This window comes from Orussus abietinus, unplaced genomic scaffold (assembly GCF_000612105.2).
Source record: "Orussus abietinus isolate OABI.00-Male unplaced genomic scaffold, Oabi_2.0 scaffold112, whole genome shotgun sequence".
NCBI classification, from domain to species: domain Eukaryota; kingdom Metazoa; phylum Arthropoda; class Insecta; order Hymenoptera; family Orussidae; genus Orussus; species Orussus abietinus.
The window spans coordinates 20,477-42,334 of NW_019394304.1; the positions used below are offsets into that span (position 1 = coordinate 20,477).

Below are 21,858 nucleotides of genomic sequence, written 5' to 3' on the forward strand. Positions count from 1 at the left end.
ACGGTTGCTGGGCCAATTAGTCCAAGGGGATTGAAAATCTTAGAAATCTCGGATAGAATTGTTCTCTTTGTAACCGGTCGCTGTGGTGATAATTGCACTGAAAATCGTAACATATCAGTGTCAGAAGTTCATAAAAGTCCTAACGTCTTTGGGTCTTTGTCAGATTGTAATGGTTTCGATGATGGTGCATCCGCGTCATGAATAAGAATGCGCGGATTATTAGCGGCCCATTTTCGGAGTTAAAATCCCGCTGAATCTAAAATATTTGTCAGCTGAGCCTTCAGTTCTCGAGTGTGCTCGACCGAATCGGTATCTGTAAGTCGTCAACATAAAAGTCTTTGAGAATTGTTTGACTGGCGTCAGGATATTGAGTTCGGCAATCCTCTCCAATCTGTCTTAAGCAACGAGTCGCTAAAAATGGAGCGAATGCGGTTCCATACGTTACGATGTTTAAGGCATATGATTTAACGGGCATGGGACGATCAGCTCTCCACAAAATTCTCTGAAAATCGCGCTTTATTTTGTGAATATTGATCTGTCTGTACATTTTCGTGATATCTGCAGAGATTATAAAAGTATGTTTCCGGAAGCGCAGGATAATTGAAAGTAAATCGTCTTGCACTGTCGGTCCCACCCTTTGTACATCGTTTAGCGATAATCCAGATGTAGTTTCGGCAGAGCCATCAAATACAACTTGTAATTTTGTTGTAGTACTAGTCTCTTTGAATACGGCATGGTGAGGCAAGTAATAATGGCGATTATTCTTCTGCATATCTTCGTCCGAAATTTCCGTCATGTGCCCTAAATCTTCATATTCCCTCATGAATTCCACATACATCTGTTTTAATTGAAGATGTTTATCGAATTTCCCTTCCAGTGAGCTAAACCGTTTTCTAGCCATGTCTCGCAATTCACCTAAGTTATCGAGGTTCAATGCAAATGATATTCTTACTGTGAAACTTCCTGTCGAATCGCGAGTGATCGTCGCTTTGAAATGTTGCTCACATATGTCTTGTGCGTCTAGTTTGTCTGGGCTTCGTCTAAATGAGCCTGAGTTTAATTCCCAGAATTTTGTTAAATCCTGATGAAGTTCTTCGTTCGTGATATCTGTCTTATGATCTTGCTGTCGGGTAGCAAGATGGCATCGCGTTCGCTGCGAAATTATCGTTCGGGGAACGATCATTAGTCCACCAATAATCCACCCGAGCTGTGTCTTTTGTAACACCGGTAGTCCAGTCCTGATTCTAATTTGTCCTATGTATCCTAGAATAATCCTGCGCCGATTAGAAGATCAACTGGTCGCGAACAGGGGGTCGACACTCCTTATGGGAGAGGTGTAACGCTGAAGTTAGTTCACCTACTCCAAGCAAAGACTGTCGTCGTGACTGTGGTCGTGACTTTTCAGTCTGATAGAAAGAGAAGAACAGAGAAAAAATTTTCTAACCAATAGCAAGAGACTCCAGGAGATGAAGCGGCGCAGCGTAGATGCGCCTGAAAAGTGTTGGGACGAGTGATCTGGTGCGAACCTAACCTCGATTAGTGGTTATTAGTGGGAATTGGTGGGAATATTTTTACAGGTTTCGATCAGTTTCGATTACGTTGTGTATTAAATCGCGAACGTGAGTTTGTGAATGAAAGTGTGAGTAAAGTGTGAATCAAGAACAGTTTGTGGTTTCTTACTATAAAAGAAACATTCCTGACCGCCGAACATTAAGAGGTTTAATCGGCGTACCATCTATTTTATTTAACAGGTAATATTTTCATTTCATAATTTTTAATGTTGAAGCTTATCTCTGCTAAATGTTTCATTACAATAAGAAATTGATTGCATAATTGTTTAAAAATATGTTTGCACCTAATTGTATTAAATTAATTTCGAAATATAAAACAATATTGATTAGTATATCTGCCGCAGACAACAGATTTTAAGATAGATTTGTACATCGAAAGCAATATCGGTACAGAGTAAGATTGACTATTTATATTAAGACCAAATGAATCGACTCATTTGAATTATCATTGCAGGTAACCATGGAGAAGGCGGTATCCTGTACAAGATGTGTCGTCCCAGGATGTCCTTCGTTTTAATTAAAAAAAAAAAAATAATAAAAACGTTTAAATCCAGCCATCGCTTCCCAACGAATCCAGAGATGTTGAAGACCTGGCTGGAAGCTATCGGGAATGAAGCTTTGAAGAAAATCGAGGGGAAGAAACTGCATAATATGTACAGAGTTTGCTCACTGCATTTTTCATCCGAATGTTTCGTGCCTGTCACACGAAAATTGCTTTTATTTATTTTAAATTGAAGTTGATTATTTAATCATGTTTCATAATGTATTGCTTTTATTTAATTTAAATGTAAGTCGATTATTTAATTACATATAAGAATGTGTTATTTTTTATTTAATTATATATACAAATGTTTGCTTTAAATAAATCCTATCTATTTGTTTTTAATTTTTGTTATAATTAGTTTCATAGATTAAATGCGATCTATAGATCTATAGAATCTATGAAACTAATTATAACAAAATATTTTATATTAATACAATTTATATGACGGAAAATATTTATACATTCATAATAATTAATATTTTTATCTTATTAAATATTTGACTTTTTAACTAATGTTTAATGTCATTATTTCAGTTCTTACAATGATTTAAAACACAGGCGTTGCTCCTCTGACACTTTTGTTACTTCTTTTATGTTTAATATACTGTTTTCTTACATTTGTGTGTCAGTTTAAGCAACGTCTGTTTTGATCATTGCAAGTACTTTTTAAATCCCGAAAATATCCCTTCGTTTAATAAATGAATTTGAATAGCCCGCCAAATATTTTAGTTCGCAAAGAAGGTTTACTCCAACCGAAGATGACGGTAGTGCATAATGCGTTACACCCCAATACATGGCAGTGTCGACCCCCTGGTTGCGAATGATCGGAAAACCCAAGTAAGCGCATGCAAGTGTAACGTTCGCCGGTATCTGTAAATGACATTCACTTACCGATACATTTGGCATGTCCTCGGTGATTTTTAACATGACTAAGCATGTAATTGTCGTCGTGAATCCTGTACAAGTGGAACATAGCTTAACTTGAGTCCTGTAGTGCATTTTATGATGTCCTTGACCAATTCCATGAACCGCTGTTTCTACTCGGGAAAGTGGTAATTCGAATGTTTGGCAAAAAGTTTCCGTTATAAAATGCGTCTATGATCACGAGTCCGGTAAGGCCCGGAATTTATGATTCCTCCCATTCAAGTCCTGAAGGAGTACTGCGGCTGTCGATAATTAAACATCTAACGGATTTCCATCCTTAGAGTGCATAAGCAACGATGTAGTCTGAGTCCCAGAAGATGTGGATGTTGTTGCTCCGCTAGATTTTACCCCGTTACCCTTCATGTGGGTCGGCTCCAAATGCAATAGAGTATTATGTCTCTTCGAACGTTTTTTGCACTATCCAAATTTATAGAATTTATTTCTATGTCCAGCAGCGAAGCAATTAAAGCAGAGTCCCCGTTCTTGTATTTTTTGTATTCGCGCGGGCACGGACAAATTAAAAAATTCCTCACAATTACATACGAAATGATTTCTCTGACAAATTGGACAGGATAAGGTGCTCGTGGAGACATGCGACGTAGTATGTTTCGGTTGCCTACGGTGTATAAACTTTGTAACTATTTTTTCTTTAGGTTTGACAGCACTGTTCTCCTGTCTGCCCACGAATGATCGCTCCAAATATTTGCACTGCCGTTTTCAAAATTGGAGCATCTCCTTTAATGACGGTTTCACATCTATTTTGATAATTTGCCTTTCCCATTCTCGATTGGTTGCTACATCGAGTTTGGTAGACAATAAATGGATAATAAGTATATCCCAAAATTCAGTATGTTCCCCTAGAAATTTCAATGCAAGTAAGTGGTTATTGACATCGTCGATTAATCGACTTAACGACACATGAGATTCTTTAGAAACGACTGTTAATTTGAACAATGATTTAACATGATGACGTAATAATGAATTCGGATCTTCGAAATGATCCTTCAACGCCTTCCAAGCAACCTCGAAATTTTCATCGGAAACTCTAGGGACTGAATGACTCGCGCAGCATTTCCTGTCAACGACGAATTTAAGTAGTGAAATTACTGAATATTCGTTAACGATTCTTTGTTGTGAATTAATGACTCAAAAGTGTCCCGAAACTTTAGCCATTCGTTATACGACCCGTCAAATTTCGACAAAGTAATTGTTGGCAATTGTATTCCTAATTGCTCGTTCGTTGAGACATGAAATGGTACGATTGACGTTTGCACGATATTTGCTCGAAGTGACTCGGTCGCGGAGCGGTTACTATACTCCTCTATGAAACTAGTTACGGCGCCAATCATTTCAAAGTAAGTGTCTTCAAAATCGGCGCGCTCCATGCAATGTTCAAATTTTGTCTGAGGGTCGTCCATCGCTCTTTCAATTTCGGTTTGAACACTACAGAATTTATCGTACAATAATTCTGCCTTCGTTAAACGCGCCTGAAGTGTCGCTAACATTACTAGTTCCAGGCGATGCCTCAAATGCATTCTTGAAGCCAATCAAACTGGCCTTTATCACGCCGCGTTCCTTAATCAAATTCTTAAGACGATCTGCCTCAGAACTCATGTTTTACACAGATGAGGATGACTGACTTACGGAAGATGATCAGAATGACTGCGGGGAGACTTTCACATGTGCGAATGGTCCAAATAGCTCCTGATGATGGACCCTCTTCCGAAGCCCTTGGACGAGAACGGCATGTAGAATTCGGTGGATGTGCTGCGTTCTCCTCGATACGGTGATATGTCTTTGAAGTGCACCAAATTTTCACACACACGCGAGTCCAAAATTACGCGTGGTGAATATGTGTCTGATGGCAGAGGGTCACCAAATATTGAATTAATTCTGGTGCACCCACACTGCAGTTCCGATAATGTTAAATGTGTCACGTTCGATTCAAAACTGTTTAGGTTTCACTATCGGCTCGAAGGACCAATGTTTGCGCCGTTTGAAAATGAGTGCTGAGATAAGTTTCTGACGGGTAAATTCAGAGTTCGTTGAATTTGCACCACGCACAAGTTTAAATAAGAACAACAATAACAATTTATTGTACTAATAAAATAACGGATAGAGAATACAATTTGTCGATATGAATTCGCGGTACAATCGCGTGTCCGGGTTACGCACTAACAAGTAGGTCCCAGTGCGGAGACAAATCATCCGAATTGTTCGAAGTCCTAGTTGAGTCTAAAACTTAAAAAATATGGAAAGTTGCATTCTCGATACACTTTCTTCCCTTTCCTCTGTCGAAACCTAGGAAGGGATGCACTTGGGATGCTGAGCCCTCATTGGCTGACTTTAGGATAGCATTTCCCAAAGGTTCGTTTCTCCAGGTTGGCACAGACTTCCTCGAATCCTGGAGAAAGTCCGCGATGTCTGTTAGCCATACGATACCCTTTTGGAAATGCGTCGCCATGGCAGACCCTGAAGTGACCACTTTGAGGACCCCCCTGATCGAGGTCATAAATTCCGAGTCCTTTCTTTAGCTATTTTGTAACCACGTGCAGGACAGTCCTTCGAGAAAGAGTGCCTCGCATTGTCCAATGCCAAATGTTGCTCAAATGTTCTTCAGGCCGCCTCACTCCAATCAGATGGTTCAACAGGCGTAAAAGGGTTAATAAACCCGTGATTTCTCTAATGCGCATTCATCCATCTTACTCCTATTTTTTAATTGCGTCTAAAAAAGCATAACGTTTTCGCGAAACGAATTTTGAGGTCTAATGTAAAATGAAATGAAATGAATGAAGGGGGCCGCTATAATGGCGTTTTGCCATTAAAGGGTGAAATTAAAATTCCATTGATGTCGTGATCTTCCTTAGGATCTCGATATTCACGCGGTAAAGTTTGAAACGATTCGGTAAATCCAGGTCGGAGAAAAGTTTCGTAAACAAGCTTCTTCGATGTCACGTTCACATCACTTTAATTCACACATCGATCCTTATTATGATTAGTCCTAGAACAAAATGTTCGGAAAAACTTATAGAGTTTATGATGATCAAAATATTTATTGAGCAACAATCAGCCCGATTTCCTGCCTTTCCTGCTAATTTTCGGGACTCTCTGGACCAAGAGGAGACCCCGTCGCAGCCCCGAACCATCACCTGGGGGAGCGAGGTGGAGGCACCAAGGTAGCCGGCGAGCGGCGGCAAAAGCTCAGCGTAAAGTAAGTGCCGATTTTCTGAGGGCACGGGGAGCCCTTTTGTGAATTATGGTAGTTAGTTAAGGTGAAGTGAAACACCCTTCAAATCAGTCGATTCGAATACAACACTTTTTTTTAAGGATATTAGACCAAACTGTCCGAAACTTTAACACATCACTCCTGATCATCTAAGAATTGTCCTGACACATTCAAAATTTGGATTTCTGAAAACAATTTTTTAACTCAGCCCAGACCAGAACCAAAATGGCGTCGGGCTCTCATATTTCGATCAGTATACAATTATCGAAGGCTCTGATATGAGAATCGAAAGGGTCGAGACAATTTTACGACAATTTAGAACACTTTGATAGTCGATAAGCTCGCATTTGAACGGGATAAGGGTAAAAAATGTGTTGTATACTCTTCTATGCCAAAACGATGGTAATACGAGGCTCGGAGTGAAAATTTAATTGACCTGGAAATCACAGATGGCGCAGGGGGTCCCTCTGCAGTCAATTAGGGCCCCAGAAAGCATGAATCCAGAAGATTCCTAGAATTTAACTTCGATTTCTTGATAATTATTGCACGAAAACGGCAGGTGGAATATGCCATTTGGTACAATATCCAATATAATTCGGTACAGCTGTCGATATAAAACCAAACATCGGCAACGTAGGCATTTAGAAAAATCTTCTTTATCGACGTTGATCATGTTAACGACGTGTTTCACTTCACCTTAATTTATCTGATTTTCTGAATCGTGTCGGTCGCGTATTAGTTTCAAGTAAAAAGCTTTCCTTTCTTTTTTCTGTCGCGGATCAATTAATAGCCCGGGTTAGTAAACGACTTTAGTTCGCGCCCGGAAGATTGTGTCGCGTAAGTCTCGGACCGGCGAAAGGACAGAATCGTGCGGGCGAGCCGCGTTTTGGGAAATCGGGCATAAGTCTCGTGCCGACGGCCGGATTGGGAGTCGCAAAGGCGGCCTTTCCGCGTCCCGCGCGGACGAGCAACTGAATCGTGTTCTTGGGGGGGTTGAGAATCCGTCGGGTGACAGTAGAAGAGAAAAAGTAAAGTCCCGGTCGCGATTAGAGTTTCGCGTAGATTGGAGGCTCCCCGGGCTAAGGCCTATGTTGGTGACGAAACTGTCCGCCTTTTCCTGAATTTGGAGAAATTGTTCGCCTTCTCTTTCGTTTTCTGAATTTTGAGAAATTGTTCGCTGCGCGCTATTCCTGAGAAAGAAATCCCATTTTTCTTGCGTTTTTCTATTCTCGAGAAATTGGTCGAGTTGGTTTTCTAATTTTGCGAAAATCGCGAGAGACCTTCTGTCAGTCGTCATTTTTAGTAGATTGTCGAGTCATTTTTCAGTTGTTGCGTCGCGATATTTTTTTGAATTTTGTTTTGAGTTTCCCCACGGTTAGAGGCGAAGAAGCCGCGCGGCGACCGCGTGGTCGCCCGCGTCGCATTCCGAAAGCGCAGGGCATAAGTCCCGAATTTTAGCGTAATTTTTCTCCGCTTATCGGGAACACTTACGCTGCCTTCAGCGTAATTTTGTAAGTTAGACGCCTTTAACGGCGTTCACCACCAAAGTGGAGACGATGACTTCCACCGCTAGATGGCATTAGCATCGAATTCGGTGGGAGGTAACCAAAACGTACTTTCTCGCTCGGATGAGGGAGACGCGACGCATAATGGGCAGTGTTTAACAACGGGCGAAAAATGTGTGTGTATTTTGCACGTATACAACTCACACAATGGCTAGACGCCTCTGGACTAGGCGCCGAAACATGTGTGACCCCCGGCCGCCCGCACACGCCAGTTGGACGCTCCGCCTAGAGTCGGCAACGGTTGCTAAGGAATGCCCAAATTCCTCGCGAGAAACTCGAAAATCCTGAAAAAGGTGCTCCACGGGGACAACGATTTTGAGCGTATTTTTCAACCGATTGAGCTCAACGTGTGCTCGTTTTAAAGATAAAATGTTAACGTGTGTTTATATGGGAGCGATTTTCGATCAAGCACCTCCTTCCTAGGTAAAAGGACATTGAAATTATGTCGTTGCACTTTTTTATATAAAAATGACCACTTATCGAAAATCGCCACCATATAAACACAGGTCAACATTTTATCTTCGATATGAGCACTCGTTAAGCTCGATCGGTTTAGAAATACGTTCGGAATCGTTGTCCCCGTGAGGCCCTGCAAAATCGCATGAGTGGTGAGCGCCCTTAAACTTACGCTGCCGCCGCCGCCGCCGCCGCTGCCGCTGTTGGTGTTGTTGCTGCAGTTCTAGAACTTTTTGCTGTAGCATTATTATTTTGATGCTGTTGCAGCAACATCATTTTATTCAGCTCATCGAGCTTCGCTCCAATGTCTTCGGATTCCGCTTTTTTATCCACTGAAAGAAAAACATAATATTACATTACACGCATCAACATATTATAATATGAAATCAGTTACAATGTAAAATGATAATTACTCTTTCAATTGAACTTGTCGACTGAAATGCCCTTTGCGACTGAAATACAGAACTTACCTTATTACAGGTATAATGCTGCTCAGCCTCGTTAAGAAAAAGTGTAAACATACCGCAAGTCCAAACGAGGCAGTTACAACGGTCTTGTTGCGTTCGACAAGAATTATCTATGATATCTATGACATGATAATATCTAATAACACGTGAGAAAATAAAATTAACTGAATTAGTCGTTTTATTGGACAGTTTTAAACTGCATCGAGGACAGACATTTCCAACAGATAGGCATCTGGCGGTCGCCGCCGCAACCACCGCCGCCGCCACCGCAACCGCCGCCGCCAAGGTAAAAGAGCCAAAAATGATGACGAAGGGCGTGAAGGAGGGAAGTGATTAAAGGCGAAAAAGGGCGAAGAAAAGCGAAAAGGGCCGAAAAGGATCGGAAGGGGTCGAAAAACGTTGGCAGAGGGGGAGGGTCGAAAAAGGGCGGAAAGGGTCGAAAACCGTTAGGAGAGGGCTAAGGGCGTTTAGTGGCGAAAAAGGGCAAAAATGGGCCAAGAAGGGCTAGGAAGGATGGCAGAGGGCGAGAAGACGAGAAAGGGTGTGAATCGGCGAAAAAAAGCGAGAGAGGGTGAAGAAGAGCAAGGAAGGGCGAGAGAGGACGAGAGAGGACGAGAAAGGGCGAGGAAGTGTGAGAAGGGCGAAAATCAATGCAAAAGGGCGAGAAGGTGAGGACAAGGGCCAGAACAAGAGCGAGAGCCCCTTACGTTGATATTCGAAAAGACTGCGCCACGTGGCCATCGCCTAATGGTTGGATCACCGCGGTGCCACCGAAACGGTCGACGGAAAAATTCAAGCGACCCAAGCGAAGTGGAATATTAAAAAATGCAAATCTCTGTATTAAATGGACCAATCGGTTTCGTTCATAGCTTAAAAAACGCAGAAAAATCGTCCACTCTCGATGCCCTGATTAAAATTGACTTTATTCATTCAAGAGGTTCAACAAACGACATTCATTGTCCAATTTGACACGCCAGGTTGAACAGATAATGACTAGGTCTAAGTTTTGCGCCTCTATATATATATATTTGGCGCGAAACTCTACCGAGTTTCGTAATAGATGGTGTTTAAATATTCATACGTATTTGTTAAAAAATTACATTCTTAACACTTTTTGAGCAGTCTGTGTGAGAACTTGTTCAGTACAGCTACGCAGACAAATCTTGCTGTTTTTGATACAGTAACATTTTTTTGCAATTGTCCGGATTTGAACCCGGGACTTACGGGTAGGAAGCAGGAACGCTAACTATGATGCTACTAAAGCCTATGAAGGAACGAATATTTTTCGGACTTATGAAGACCGCTCCGGCACTTCTCGATCGATGCTAAGGATACTTATTGCGTCTTGTTACAAACTTACTTAAAAAAAAACTCGTAAGTGATTGTAAAATTAATTCATTAAAAAAATTGTAACAGTATGTTATGAAATCATCCTTTTATTTAAAAGTGTATAATAAGTTGTATGTAATTGTAATAGTAATTGTAATAGTAATTGTAATTGTATTTTAGTACAACTTTATATACTAAAAGTGCATGAATTTTATGAAGATTAGTTAATGATATTTCATTCAAATGTGTGCAATTTTTTACAGTGCATCTACGTTTTTATAAGCCATGAAAGCTGAATATAAATAATCAGTTTAACGTTTTCGAATAGTTTAGATTTTTATATAGGTTATCTAGACTTCTATGATATATGTATTAAAAATATAGGAGTGGAAAAAATGTACATATATATTCACGGGATATTTTTATTATGAATACCATGGATAATGTAAGCTTTCTATATATCTTAATTTGTACGTCCACTAGAAGTATATTACACTTCATACGGTGCCTGATAATACATCATAATTTACAAAATGGTAAAAAATCATGGTGTATGGTCACCAACCAAAGTGGAAGTAAATAATCAGAGTGTGGACGAAATTATCAGTTTTATCAGATTGGAGTTTACATAAAAACGTTAACTATGTATGAAACATGTTAGGTTACATGAGGTGTCTTTTGATTTTTCTAAACGTATTTTCATCGATGTTGTTTAACCTTTGGTAAATGTCTACTAGAGCTATTATATATGTTGTATACGTCAAGAAATAAGTAGATATTTGTAGATCAATAGTGGATATATAATTTTTACTTTTATAGGTGGATGATAGACGATATACATTTGTTATACCTGTAGACCTAAATTAGACGATTAATTTACATATATTCTACTTCATAGGTTACCTGGGTAATGATCAACATTTGAAATTCTAATATTAAAATTATATGAAGTGGTTATAATAAGCCCAGTAAAATGGATGGTTTATCTGATAGATGTAACTACAATTATAGTCAGATTTTACACATTGTAAGGTTATTTTAAACTTGCCTATGTGATTGCAGAACAAATGTTGTAGCACTCTTTGTTTCGACAGGACCGCCAGATGGCCACACTTTTTACAGGTGATGCAGAGAGCTCGTTTGTATATAAGACCCGTTACTATTCTTTACGTTTCAGTTATAATGACACTACCCCTTCCCGAAGAAGAGGAAGTAGAAAAGTGATGATCGAGAAATCACACATTTGTGCATCAAATGAAATTTTATTACTTAAGGTAGAAGTATATGAAAACACGGACAAGAATATAAGTATAATGTACATACACAGGCACCGCACGAAGTGGAATATCTCTATATTACCCATATCAATTAGGTCCTTAGGTATAGCAAATGTGTAGCAAAAAATCTTTTGTAAGTACATAAACCTATTTTATGTACCTATATGGCTACACAGTATATATCATAAATATCCACACAACGTATATAAATATATATGTCTCTTGAAGATTACAATTATATATCTACTATTGATCTACAAATATCTACTTAATTCTTGACGCATTCAAAATATATAGTAGCTCTAGTAGACATCTACCAAAGGCTAATCAACATCGTTGATAATACATTTAAAAAAATAAAAAGACACCTCATGTAACCTAAGATTCTTAATGCGTACTTAATATCTATATCTAAATTTCAATTGGATATAACTGTTAATTTCGTTTATATTCTGATTTTTTATTTACTTCCTCCTTGGCTAGTGACCATACTTCATGATTTGCAACCACGATGTAAATAATGGGCAGGCGCATATCAAGTATAATACACTTATAGTGGACGTACAAATTAGGGCATAGGTATAGAAAACGTATATCATCTATATATAATAAAAATATCTCGGGAATATACATGTAAATTGTTTTCACGCCTATACTTTCAGTACACATATCATAGAAGTCTGGATAACGTATATAAATATTTAAAATATTCGAAAACGTTAAATTGATAGTTTATATTCAGCTTCCACAGACTCATGAAAATGTAGTTACACTGTAGGAGATTTAACACGTTTAAATGAAATATTTTTAAAAAGTATTCACAAAATTCATTCACTTTTAATATGTAAGGTTGTACTAAAATTACGAATATAGTATCTTAAAAGTAAATCATGATACATTTATTATTTTTTTATAAATAAAATTATTTTATAACATATTGTTATTATTTTTTATGACTTTTTAATTTTATAATTATTTAGGAGATTTTTTTAAAGAATAAGTTTACAACAAGGTGCAATGAGTATCATTAGCATTGATCGAAAAGTACCGTAGTGATCTTCATAAGTTCGAAAAATATTCATTCCTTCATAGGCTTTGGTAACATCATGGTTGCCGTTCCTATTTCCTACTGGAGTAGATACTACTGGTACCTACTACCTACTACTGGTAGGGAGAGGGAGAGTGGGAGTAAAAAATGGTAACAGTATGTTATAAAATCATCTTTTAATTTCAAAATGTATAATCAATGTATACCGATTCACTTTTAAGATACTAAACTCATAATTTTAGTACAACCTTATATACTAAAAGTGCATGAACTTTATGAATATTATTCAAAGATATTTCATTTAAATGTGCGCAATTTTTTGCAGTGTAACTACGTTTTTATAAGTCTGTGAAAGCTGAATATAAACTATTAATCTGAAGATGAACAATCAGTTTAACGTTTTCGAATAGTTTAGTTTTCTATACTAGTTATCTAGACTTTTATGATATATGTACTGAAAATAGAGGCGTGAAAAAGATTTAGATATATATTCGCGGGATATTTTTATTATGCATACCATAGATAACGTACGTTTTCTATACTTATGTCCTAATTTGTACAATCACTAGAAGTATATTATACTTTATATGGTGTCTGGTAGTACGTCATAATTTACACAGTGGTAAAAAATCATGATGTATGGTCACCAGCCAAACCAGTTTTATCAAGTTGGGATTTAGATATAAACATTAAGTATGTATGAAGAACGTTAGGTTACATGAGGTGCCTTTTTATTTTTCTGAATGTATTTTCAACGATGTTGATTAACCTTTGGTAGATGTTTACTAGACCTATTATATATTTTGTATGCGTTAAGAAATAAGTAGATGTTTGTAGATCAATAATGGATATATAATTTCCATCTACAATAGACATAGATAATTACATATATCTTTAAATATTTTTTTAGATTGATGATAGACGATATACATTTGCTGTACGTATAGATCTAATTTAGACGATTAATTTACGTATATTCCACTTCTTGGGTTGCCTGGGCTATAATGTAATAAACTAAGGAAAAATGTAAGAAGACAGTATTGGGTGAACGGGGGTCAAGAATTTTATCAAACTTGTTCGAATTTCATTATAAAATAGGCAAAAGTAAGTAACAGATCGCAGTAATGTCATGATACACAGTAGTGCTGCTTTTGTTCCATTACCTAAATGGCACTCGGATCAATTCGATCACTTCAATCGACTTTAATCCTTTTAATTCCTTATATGAATGTTTTATTCTTCGCGTTAAAATTAATTATCGACTGTTGGACACTGTACACACATTGCCATCTATGATCAGTTCGGGAAATCGTAGAATCTGTTTTGAAATAACTTACTCTGCTTATTTCTTATCAACAGTACATTGTTGTCCATGACCCTCAGTCGATACTCTATGTTATCGACCGGGACTAACTTGCTTCGTTATCCACCTCTCCATGTTACCGTTGGCGGCAACATCAGTCGGTATTTAGACACATGTCGGTATCTGTCATAGGTATTTTACGCTTTCTTAAAATACAAATCATAGACTAAATGTTTCTTTCAATTGCAGGTAATTGAATATTATTTTGATTTATTGTATCGTATTTTTACATTTGAATAATATTCCTCAATTCATTGTCACTCAATCGAATTATATTCTTCAGTATATTATTTATTGTTTAGATAGATTATATAATAATTTTTATCACGCATTAAATATTTTGCCTATCTAGGTCTAGCAACAGTACTAATTGGTAACTCTTGCATGACCGTTTAAATATACGTCGAAGTTTCAAAAACTGGTCTTCTAAAATTTTGCAAATATTTAATTGAGCGTTTTAATCAACTAGTCAGTTATTAAAAATTCTCGACACTTTGAAATCAGCACTTTTAAATCAATAATTATATGATCTTCAAGATATTTGAAGAGTCCCAGTTACTTTATCGAATATCCGAAGTAATCACTGCCTACTTGACCAGAACGAATAGATATTCGTTGACTCGTCGTACAGTTTCGTTTGTTATTAATATTTATGAAATAATATCTACGTTCATTGATATGTCATTAGTGAATATTGCTCAATCAATAACATTCAACTTCCCGTGTACAATATTGTAGTCAATATCATAACCAGCTTGTTTGGTGCAAAAAGAATAGCATTCTAACAATTAAATAAATGTTTGCTTTAGAACCGTTCTAGTACTGCTGATATTAATCACTATACAGTTTAAAAGTTTTTACATCACTTGATGTTTCCCTCTAGGTGGGCTTAAATGATATTCGTATATAGTTTGTTCTTCTTTAGTCTGTTAAGTTTTTATGGTTTAATTAAGACTTTGTGGCATAGGATCACGCATTAGAAATATTAATATAATAATTTATACTTTGTCTTGGCCTAGGTACTGTTACCTATGAAATCTGTATGTGTATTTTAATTGAAATGAAGTTTGTTCTTTAGGAGCGAGTTTGATTCAATGTGATTTAGCCATTGATTGTGCAAATTCCTTATTTAAGTAAGCCTTAAATAAAAACTAGATTATGGGCATCATTTTTGAAATGCTAAAAAAAGCATTGTATTATTATAACCAGATCGCATATTGTATGCTTAATGAACCAATTAAAGTTAAGTGTTTTGAAGGCGGAGTTTTGTCCACCTTGAATTATTAATGTCGTTCTAATGCTGGATGAATGCTTGGTAGATCTTTTATTAACACCACCTTATGACGAAGTCAAGGAGTGAGTCTAGACCGAGTTAGTGCCAGTAAAGATTAGCTGTGAAGAAAGAATTAATTTTTTTCTATACGGTTAAATATATAGCGTTCCATCAATTATGACAATATTAATATTTGTAAAATTCTTATTAAGAAACTCGGTAGAGTTACGTGCCAAATATACATATAGAGGTTTGAAACTCTGACCTAGCCATCATCTGCGATGTTTAACCTGACGCGCCAAATTGGACAATGAATGTCGTTTTCTGAACCTCTTGAATGAGTAATGTCAATTTTGTTAAATTGATCCCGAATGTGTTGAATAACGTAGGAGCGAAGTACCTCGTGTTTCATTTGACAGAGTTTTGGTGTAATTTCATTCCAATCGAATATAATTAACGTAATAAGTTGCTGCGGGGTGATTATTCTTTTACAATAGTGCTCAATAAAATGTCTTCGGTTTCATTCCGTGTCGAGCTAGGCGTTGCGATAGACCGGTATGCCAGCGCTCTGCGTCTTGTGTTACCGACTTTGTGGGCGGAGCCTCCCCACCCTTCGATCTCGCCCCGCCACGCGGAGTCACGCCGGCGCGGAGGTGGGGGGTTGTTTAGCATCGAGTTTGTTTAGTTGGCCGCTGACAGCGGTGAGGCACGGTGCTTTCTGTGTGCGTACGCCTCGCCGTGGACGTTTCTGCCACGCGACTGTCGACGAGTGCAATTCGATGCAACCGATTCTCGAGTCACCGAATAACCTTTGTGCCCGTGGAGTGCAAGCACATTTTTTTTCGTGTACGCTCATTCGATTGTCCCGCGATTTTCCCAATTTTGAATTCCCGGTTTTGTGGAGGGCGGTTTCCTTGCTGCGCTTCACACGTTCGGCGCATTCAGGGTTGACTTTTTCGGTGCGTCGCCGGTTCACGTGTTCGACATAACCTTAATCCGCACCGTCGAGTCCTCTAACTTGATCCGTCCTACTAGTCTACCCGTCGGAAGGATGTCGCAGCGAATGGTCTGGTGATGGCTGAGAGCAGAAGAGGATGTCACGCCGCAAGCAGAGTAACCCGAAACCGCTGAAACGTGAGTCCACGCATGATTCCTCGATTCCTTTTCGACGCTTCACCATTGATGGATGTCAATTTTACATTTTTCTCGACCTTAAATTTCTCGAAATCGTGATCTTAGCGAGAATCTACATTCTGTGGTAACATAGAAACGTACAAATCGTTAAGATGGAAATATAGCAAGGAAATTTTTGCTTTCCCTTATCCACAAATCATTGCGACGCTTTATTTTATGGAGAGAACTGTAGTTGAGAATTTATTAGCGTTACGTTTTATTGAATGCGTTCATGTCGAATATGTAGAAATTGTTTCGAGGATCACCGTATGTCTTTCGCACAAAGAACTTCCTGCGTCCTACGTACTTTTAAACGAGTGATAACAGGTAGAAAGCATCAAACCGCGCGCGTCAACTTGACGTGTCTGGCGTATGGTAGGATCTTTCTCCTTGCGTCATGGACTGTCACGTGACGCGGCTTGTCACGTGGCTCTCGCCGACGCATGGAACCACGCGACGCTTCTCTCACAGAATTCAACATGGAGATTGTCGTATTATCTTCGGCAGAATTCCATTTGTATGTTGACACCGATATACTCTTTTTTTTTACCGCGATTTTTCCAGGTACGTGACATATCACGTTCACATCTGTGGTTCGTTGAGTACTAAAAATAGAAGACTAGAAATCAAAATGGGTATTTGGAAAATGTTACGATTATTCTTTTCGTCGGCGATGTTTCCACTCTCATAATGGAGGGAAGTCGTTTGTGTGGTGGATGCCTTCGCTGATTATAAGGTACAAAAAGACTTGCGGCACTTTCACATACCAACGCTAGCTGAGACTTCCTAATAAACATAAAGTAGTAGAATTCACGATTTGTACCCGTAAATGTAGTGGAGATAGGGTGGTAGGTGTTAAAATTAAACTTTTATCCATACACGGTTTTTTCTCTACGTTAAATATACATTTGTAAATAAATGTTAATTTTACATACTAAGTTTTTGATTCGTTTATTCCTGGTTGAGAAGAAACATGTAATGTTTTAACGTTCTTTGAACGTATAATAAACCTTTATGAACAATTATTTTACGGACGAACTATGTTACACGACTAAAACGATAGTCCAATAATCTTAAAATAGATATATCAACGTTGAATTTGTCGTGAAAAAGACAGATATTAGAATGTGTAAATACGTTTTTTGCGACACACTTGATAAAATTACAGTGAACCATTTCTCTCCGTTTCTCAACGTGTATTCCATCACTTTGTATTTATTGGGATTAAACTGGTTGATGTATTTCATTTTACATTAGATCTCAAAATTCGTTTTGAAAATGTTATACTTTTTTAGACACGATTAAAAATGGAGTAAGATGGATGAATTCACATTAGAGAAATCGCGGGTTTATTAACCCTTTTGCGCTCAGCGCCGGTTATATACGGCATTCACTAAGTGCTTCACCCTGGTCAGCGCCGGATATATCCGGCATCTACTAAACGCGTTATTTTTTTAATTTATCATATGCAAACATGTTATTAAATTATACCTAGAAATTTTGCGCGAGACTCTGTTAATGTGTACGGTGTACCCTGATGGCTAGTTCCGGGATCGCAAAAGGGTTAAATCAGTTCGAAAAATTTGATTAATTCTTTCTAAATCTGTTTCAATTCTCTCTCACTTAAAACGTGTCTTATAGTTGCTTTACAGGAACATTTATGCATTTTTTAAGCAACTAGTTTCGGACTATTGAGTAAGGGATTTTGCGGTTGCGATGTCTAAAATTTTAATGCGTTTTTCTTCATCATGCAAGTTGAAAACTGATATTTCTAGTAGGCTCTCAAAAATATTCTTTTCTAATCGATTGGCTAAATACGTTCCACGAAACGAATACGCACACGTATGTAGACTTCCAATGACGGGAGAGAAAATTGTTTACACTCTTTCCTCCTTGCAGCACACTTTTCATTTATTTTGTTTACTTTCATGCATCGTTTTCTTCGGTTCTTCCTCAACGAATGCGGGAGTTTTTCTTCTCATTTTTTCTTCTTCTACATGTCTCTCTTTTTGCATCATTTCTCTCAGTTATTTATTTTATCGTCTGATTTCTTCATGTTTTATTCCCTGTAGACCTTTTCTTCACACGTCTAAGAGATTCTTCCAACGAGAAATATTTCCTTCCCCTTTCCTTTACGCGCAAATCTTTGACTTTTTTTTTGACGTACTTCGACGTTTCTGCAGTTCTTTTCTCGTTCGTTTCTCTTGACGTTAATCGGGCGATTTTTCGTAAAGATCAACTTTTATGACTCGCGATCAAGTGTCGGGCGCAGAAATTCAGTCATCAATGGGCCAAGAGATGAGTGGGTCGGTAGGTTTCTACCACTCAGGATAGAAACGAGTGGGCGTTGCTCAGCTAGAATAATGAGAACAAAAAGTACATGCATTTGACGTTTTAAGACCACGTGGTCTCTCAATGCGGTACAAAGTGTGCGATTCTTCGAAGGTCCTTAGACTGCTGCAAAGGAGGATTTACGTCTCTGCATAATTTTGGGGATGTCCCTTCTCATTCGCACTTCCATTAAAGTAAAAAACTCACACAAAAGAGAGAACGGTAAAGTTTCTGAAGATGGTCTTTGAAGTTGTTTCAAATGAACCGTTCGTTAAACGTCTTCATAAGCGAGTTCTTCCTTCGGAGAAGTGCTCATTCAATATTCGCTTACCATTACAGTCGAATTTGAGAACATACATTCTGACGTGACCGTACTATATGAATAAATGGGCGATTCAAGTATTATAAGAGCCGAGAGAGATAAGTCCTAGTTGTTGAAGAAAAATCGAGACATTTGATTGTCCGACTGGCTTTAGTCTGGAATTAGTCAGGATGCGTTAAGTGACCGTTTAAAGAGTGCAATTATTAACGAAAGTAGTTTTTCTCACTTTTTTGCGGTTTGTCCTACGGACCGTTTAATATTTTAACACACTTATTTATATTCCACGGAGGAATTGTTCATTCAGCAAAGAAATCATTGTTTGATCAAGATCTATGACGTGATCAACCGCAATACCATTTGGTCTTTAGGAAATATCTATTTATAAAAAAAAATAAATAGGGGTGAAGAATAGCGCTCCTTCGTAAATATTTTCTTAACCGTTTGCGTACCAGATGGTTCTGAAAAAACAGGATCGAAAAGCGCCAAAGAGCGCGATCGCGCTCCTTCGATTACGTGTCGAAAAAAGCCGTAGAGCGCAATAGCGCTTATCATATTCAAATTTCGGGTGGGCCGTCAGTCGTCTGTTTCGGCCAAATGCCCTGGCTTTTCTCGACACAAAATCTGAAGAGCGCGAAAGTGGCTCGTGGTACGCAAACGGTTAACCGGCGGAACTGTCCATCGGTACGTCTCCATTGGCCTGATGTAACGCATTTACTGAAGGCCGAATATAGCCGGCGCTAGTCAGGGTGAAGCATTTAATGGAGACCGGACATAACCGGCGCGGGTCGCAAAAGGGTTAAATTAAATGCAAATTTCTCAATTAACAAGTAGCGACAAATTGAAACGTGGGATAGTTTCTTGCAATAACCCCGAGTAACAGATAGAAAAGGTAGTGCCGATAATTTGTCTCAATGGAAAGACAGTTTTCTGTCGTGTCTTTTTGCCACGGTAAGTTTGTTTCACTTCAAGTGTCAGACTTTCATATGGTGAAGAAACTGCAGACGAATTGTCTGGGATCCGCGCGAATTGAGAATGGAATTTGCCTCGTGAGCCATCGGTAAGGGTCGCAAAGGACCCGACCGCAGCAAGCAATCTGAGGGCGGATCGTCGATTGGCTCCGATAAGAGAAGAATCCCGCGGCGTAACCGCAATCACCACCCGCGGTGCGGAACCGTCAAATTAATAACCGATGATTTTATAGAATGCTTTATTGAATCGTGTTCCCAGTAAATAATATCTCGGCGCACCATCTGATGGGGGCACGGCGCGGAACCGAGAGTCCCCGGGCAACCTCTGCGGCCCCTCAGGGTACCGTCGTAACCTCGTCTCTTGGCGCTAATGGTAACAACCTAGCCGCGCCTACCTACCTTGTTCGTGACAATGGACGGTATCCCCCGTTTACTATCCGGGGGATTCACCTGGAAAGGAACGCTCGTCCGTGACCAACTCTTGCCATTCTCAACGAAGATCTTGGAACGGTACCTACCCCTCCGATGTTGTTATCTTATCATCTTCTTATCTTCTTCGTGGTTCTTATCTATGGGGCGAATCAGGAAACTGGGTAGTTTAGCGCCTAATACGTATAAGTATCATGCGCGAACCGCATCGAGTATTTAACGCCAAACTTCGGTACTTCGAATTGGGAAATATTCACTTCTCAGTTAAGAGATTTCCCCGCAATCCCATACTTGACATAATTAAAGAACATTCCCTTTCGTACAACCTGTATTTTGTGCTTGAATTTCACAGTATTATATACCTATCGAAAAGGCAAGGAGCGTGGATGATATGATACGAAGTTCGTAAATGCGTTTAAAAGAGTGACAGATCTATTTAAGATGAAGATTCAGGACCAATTGGAACGGCTAGGAATTGGATTTCATCAATGCTAGTCGTTCCGGCGCGAGTTAACTCGACTAGCGTTGTAAAATTGCCGGTCACCAATGTGTCGAGTGACAAGGAACATGCGAGACACGTCCCGCAACGAATGGTTTCGGTCTTTGGGACGTTTGCTAAATCCTACGAAATGGAGCGAATGGGAACGTGGCTCCTGCGGCTCGTCTGGCCAATGGGACCGTGGCGTAGGCGACCATAAACGGGCCCCTCGGTGGACCGAACTCCGTCGGATCGTTCGACGGGATTCATTGGTCATCGATCAATCCTTCGGGAGCGACCACCGGGGGCTTCCCAGTCACAACTCTCCTTCGGGAGCGAGCCCTATCAGTGTCGATCGCGCTCGACGGTCCGTAATGCCTTGCGCGCACAGGGGTGACGCGAAAGGAAGAACGGGGGCCCATCGGAGTCCGATCTTTCTCCGCACCGAGTCGGTCCGGAGGGGCCCCCTTATTCCGCGCGGTGCGGGAAACGGAACGCATGAATCCCGCGTGGAGCGGCGCGCGCGGACGTCTTGGCGCGCCTGCGCACTCGCTGCTGCTATTATCGCGCCGGCGATCGAGCCTAGTTAGCCCTTCTCTCCCTCCCGAGCGCCCCGACGCGCTCCGCGACTCTTGCGGTCCGGCTCGCGTAGCGCCTCCACTCGCGCTCCGAGCGCGTCCCCGCCCGGACGGGAAATCGAAGCGGGGAGCGCGAAGCCCCGCATCGATACGCCCCGGATTCGCGGCGGGGGGATACCGGGCTTTCTTTATTGTCCGGTGACTCGAAACTTCGCGATCTTTCAGCCTAGTGTTCTGAAAAGTTTCAATGCACGGAGAAGTTCTCGCAAGCACGAGCGTATGATCGACCTTGTTGTGCTCGGATCATATTTAAGACATATATTTTATTTATTAAATCGCACTCTCGATCGCTTCACAGCGTCTCGTGAAATATTTAAATGCTCCAGCGTCAACAACGAACTTATTTGAAAATTCCAAAAGTAACACAAAATGTTTAAGACCCGATTACGAGTCTTCGCGTGGAGAGTTACGTTCCGATAATTATATTTATTTCCTTTTCGTTACAATTTTCATGCATTGTTTTTTTAAGGTTACGT

At 39.5% G+C, this 21,858-nt stretch overlaps 1 protein-coding gene across 1 annotated transcript in view; it reads left to right on the forward strand.

Moving 5' to 3' along the window:
* Positions 1-15,748: 15,748 nt before the first annotated feature.
* LOC105700199 (zinc finger protein ush) overlaps positions 15,749-21,858 on the forward strand; it is a 270,607-nt gene continuing 264,497 nt past the window's right edge. Inside the window, exon 1 of the mRNA XM_012425852.1 lies at positions 15,749-16,177. Within this exon, the coding sequence (XP_012281275.1) occupies positions 16,138-16,177 (40 nt within the window). The 5' untranslated portion in view covers positions 15,749-16,137. The remainder of the gene's footprint in view (positions 16,178-21,858) is intronic.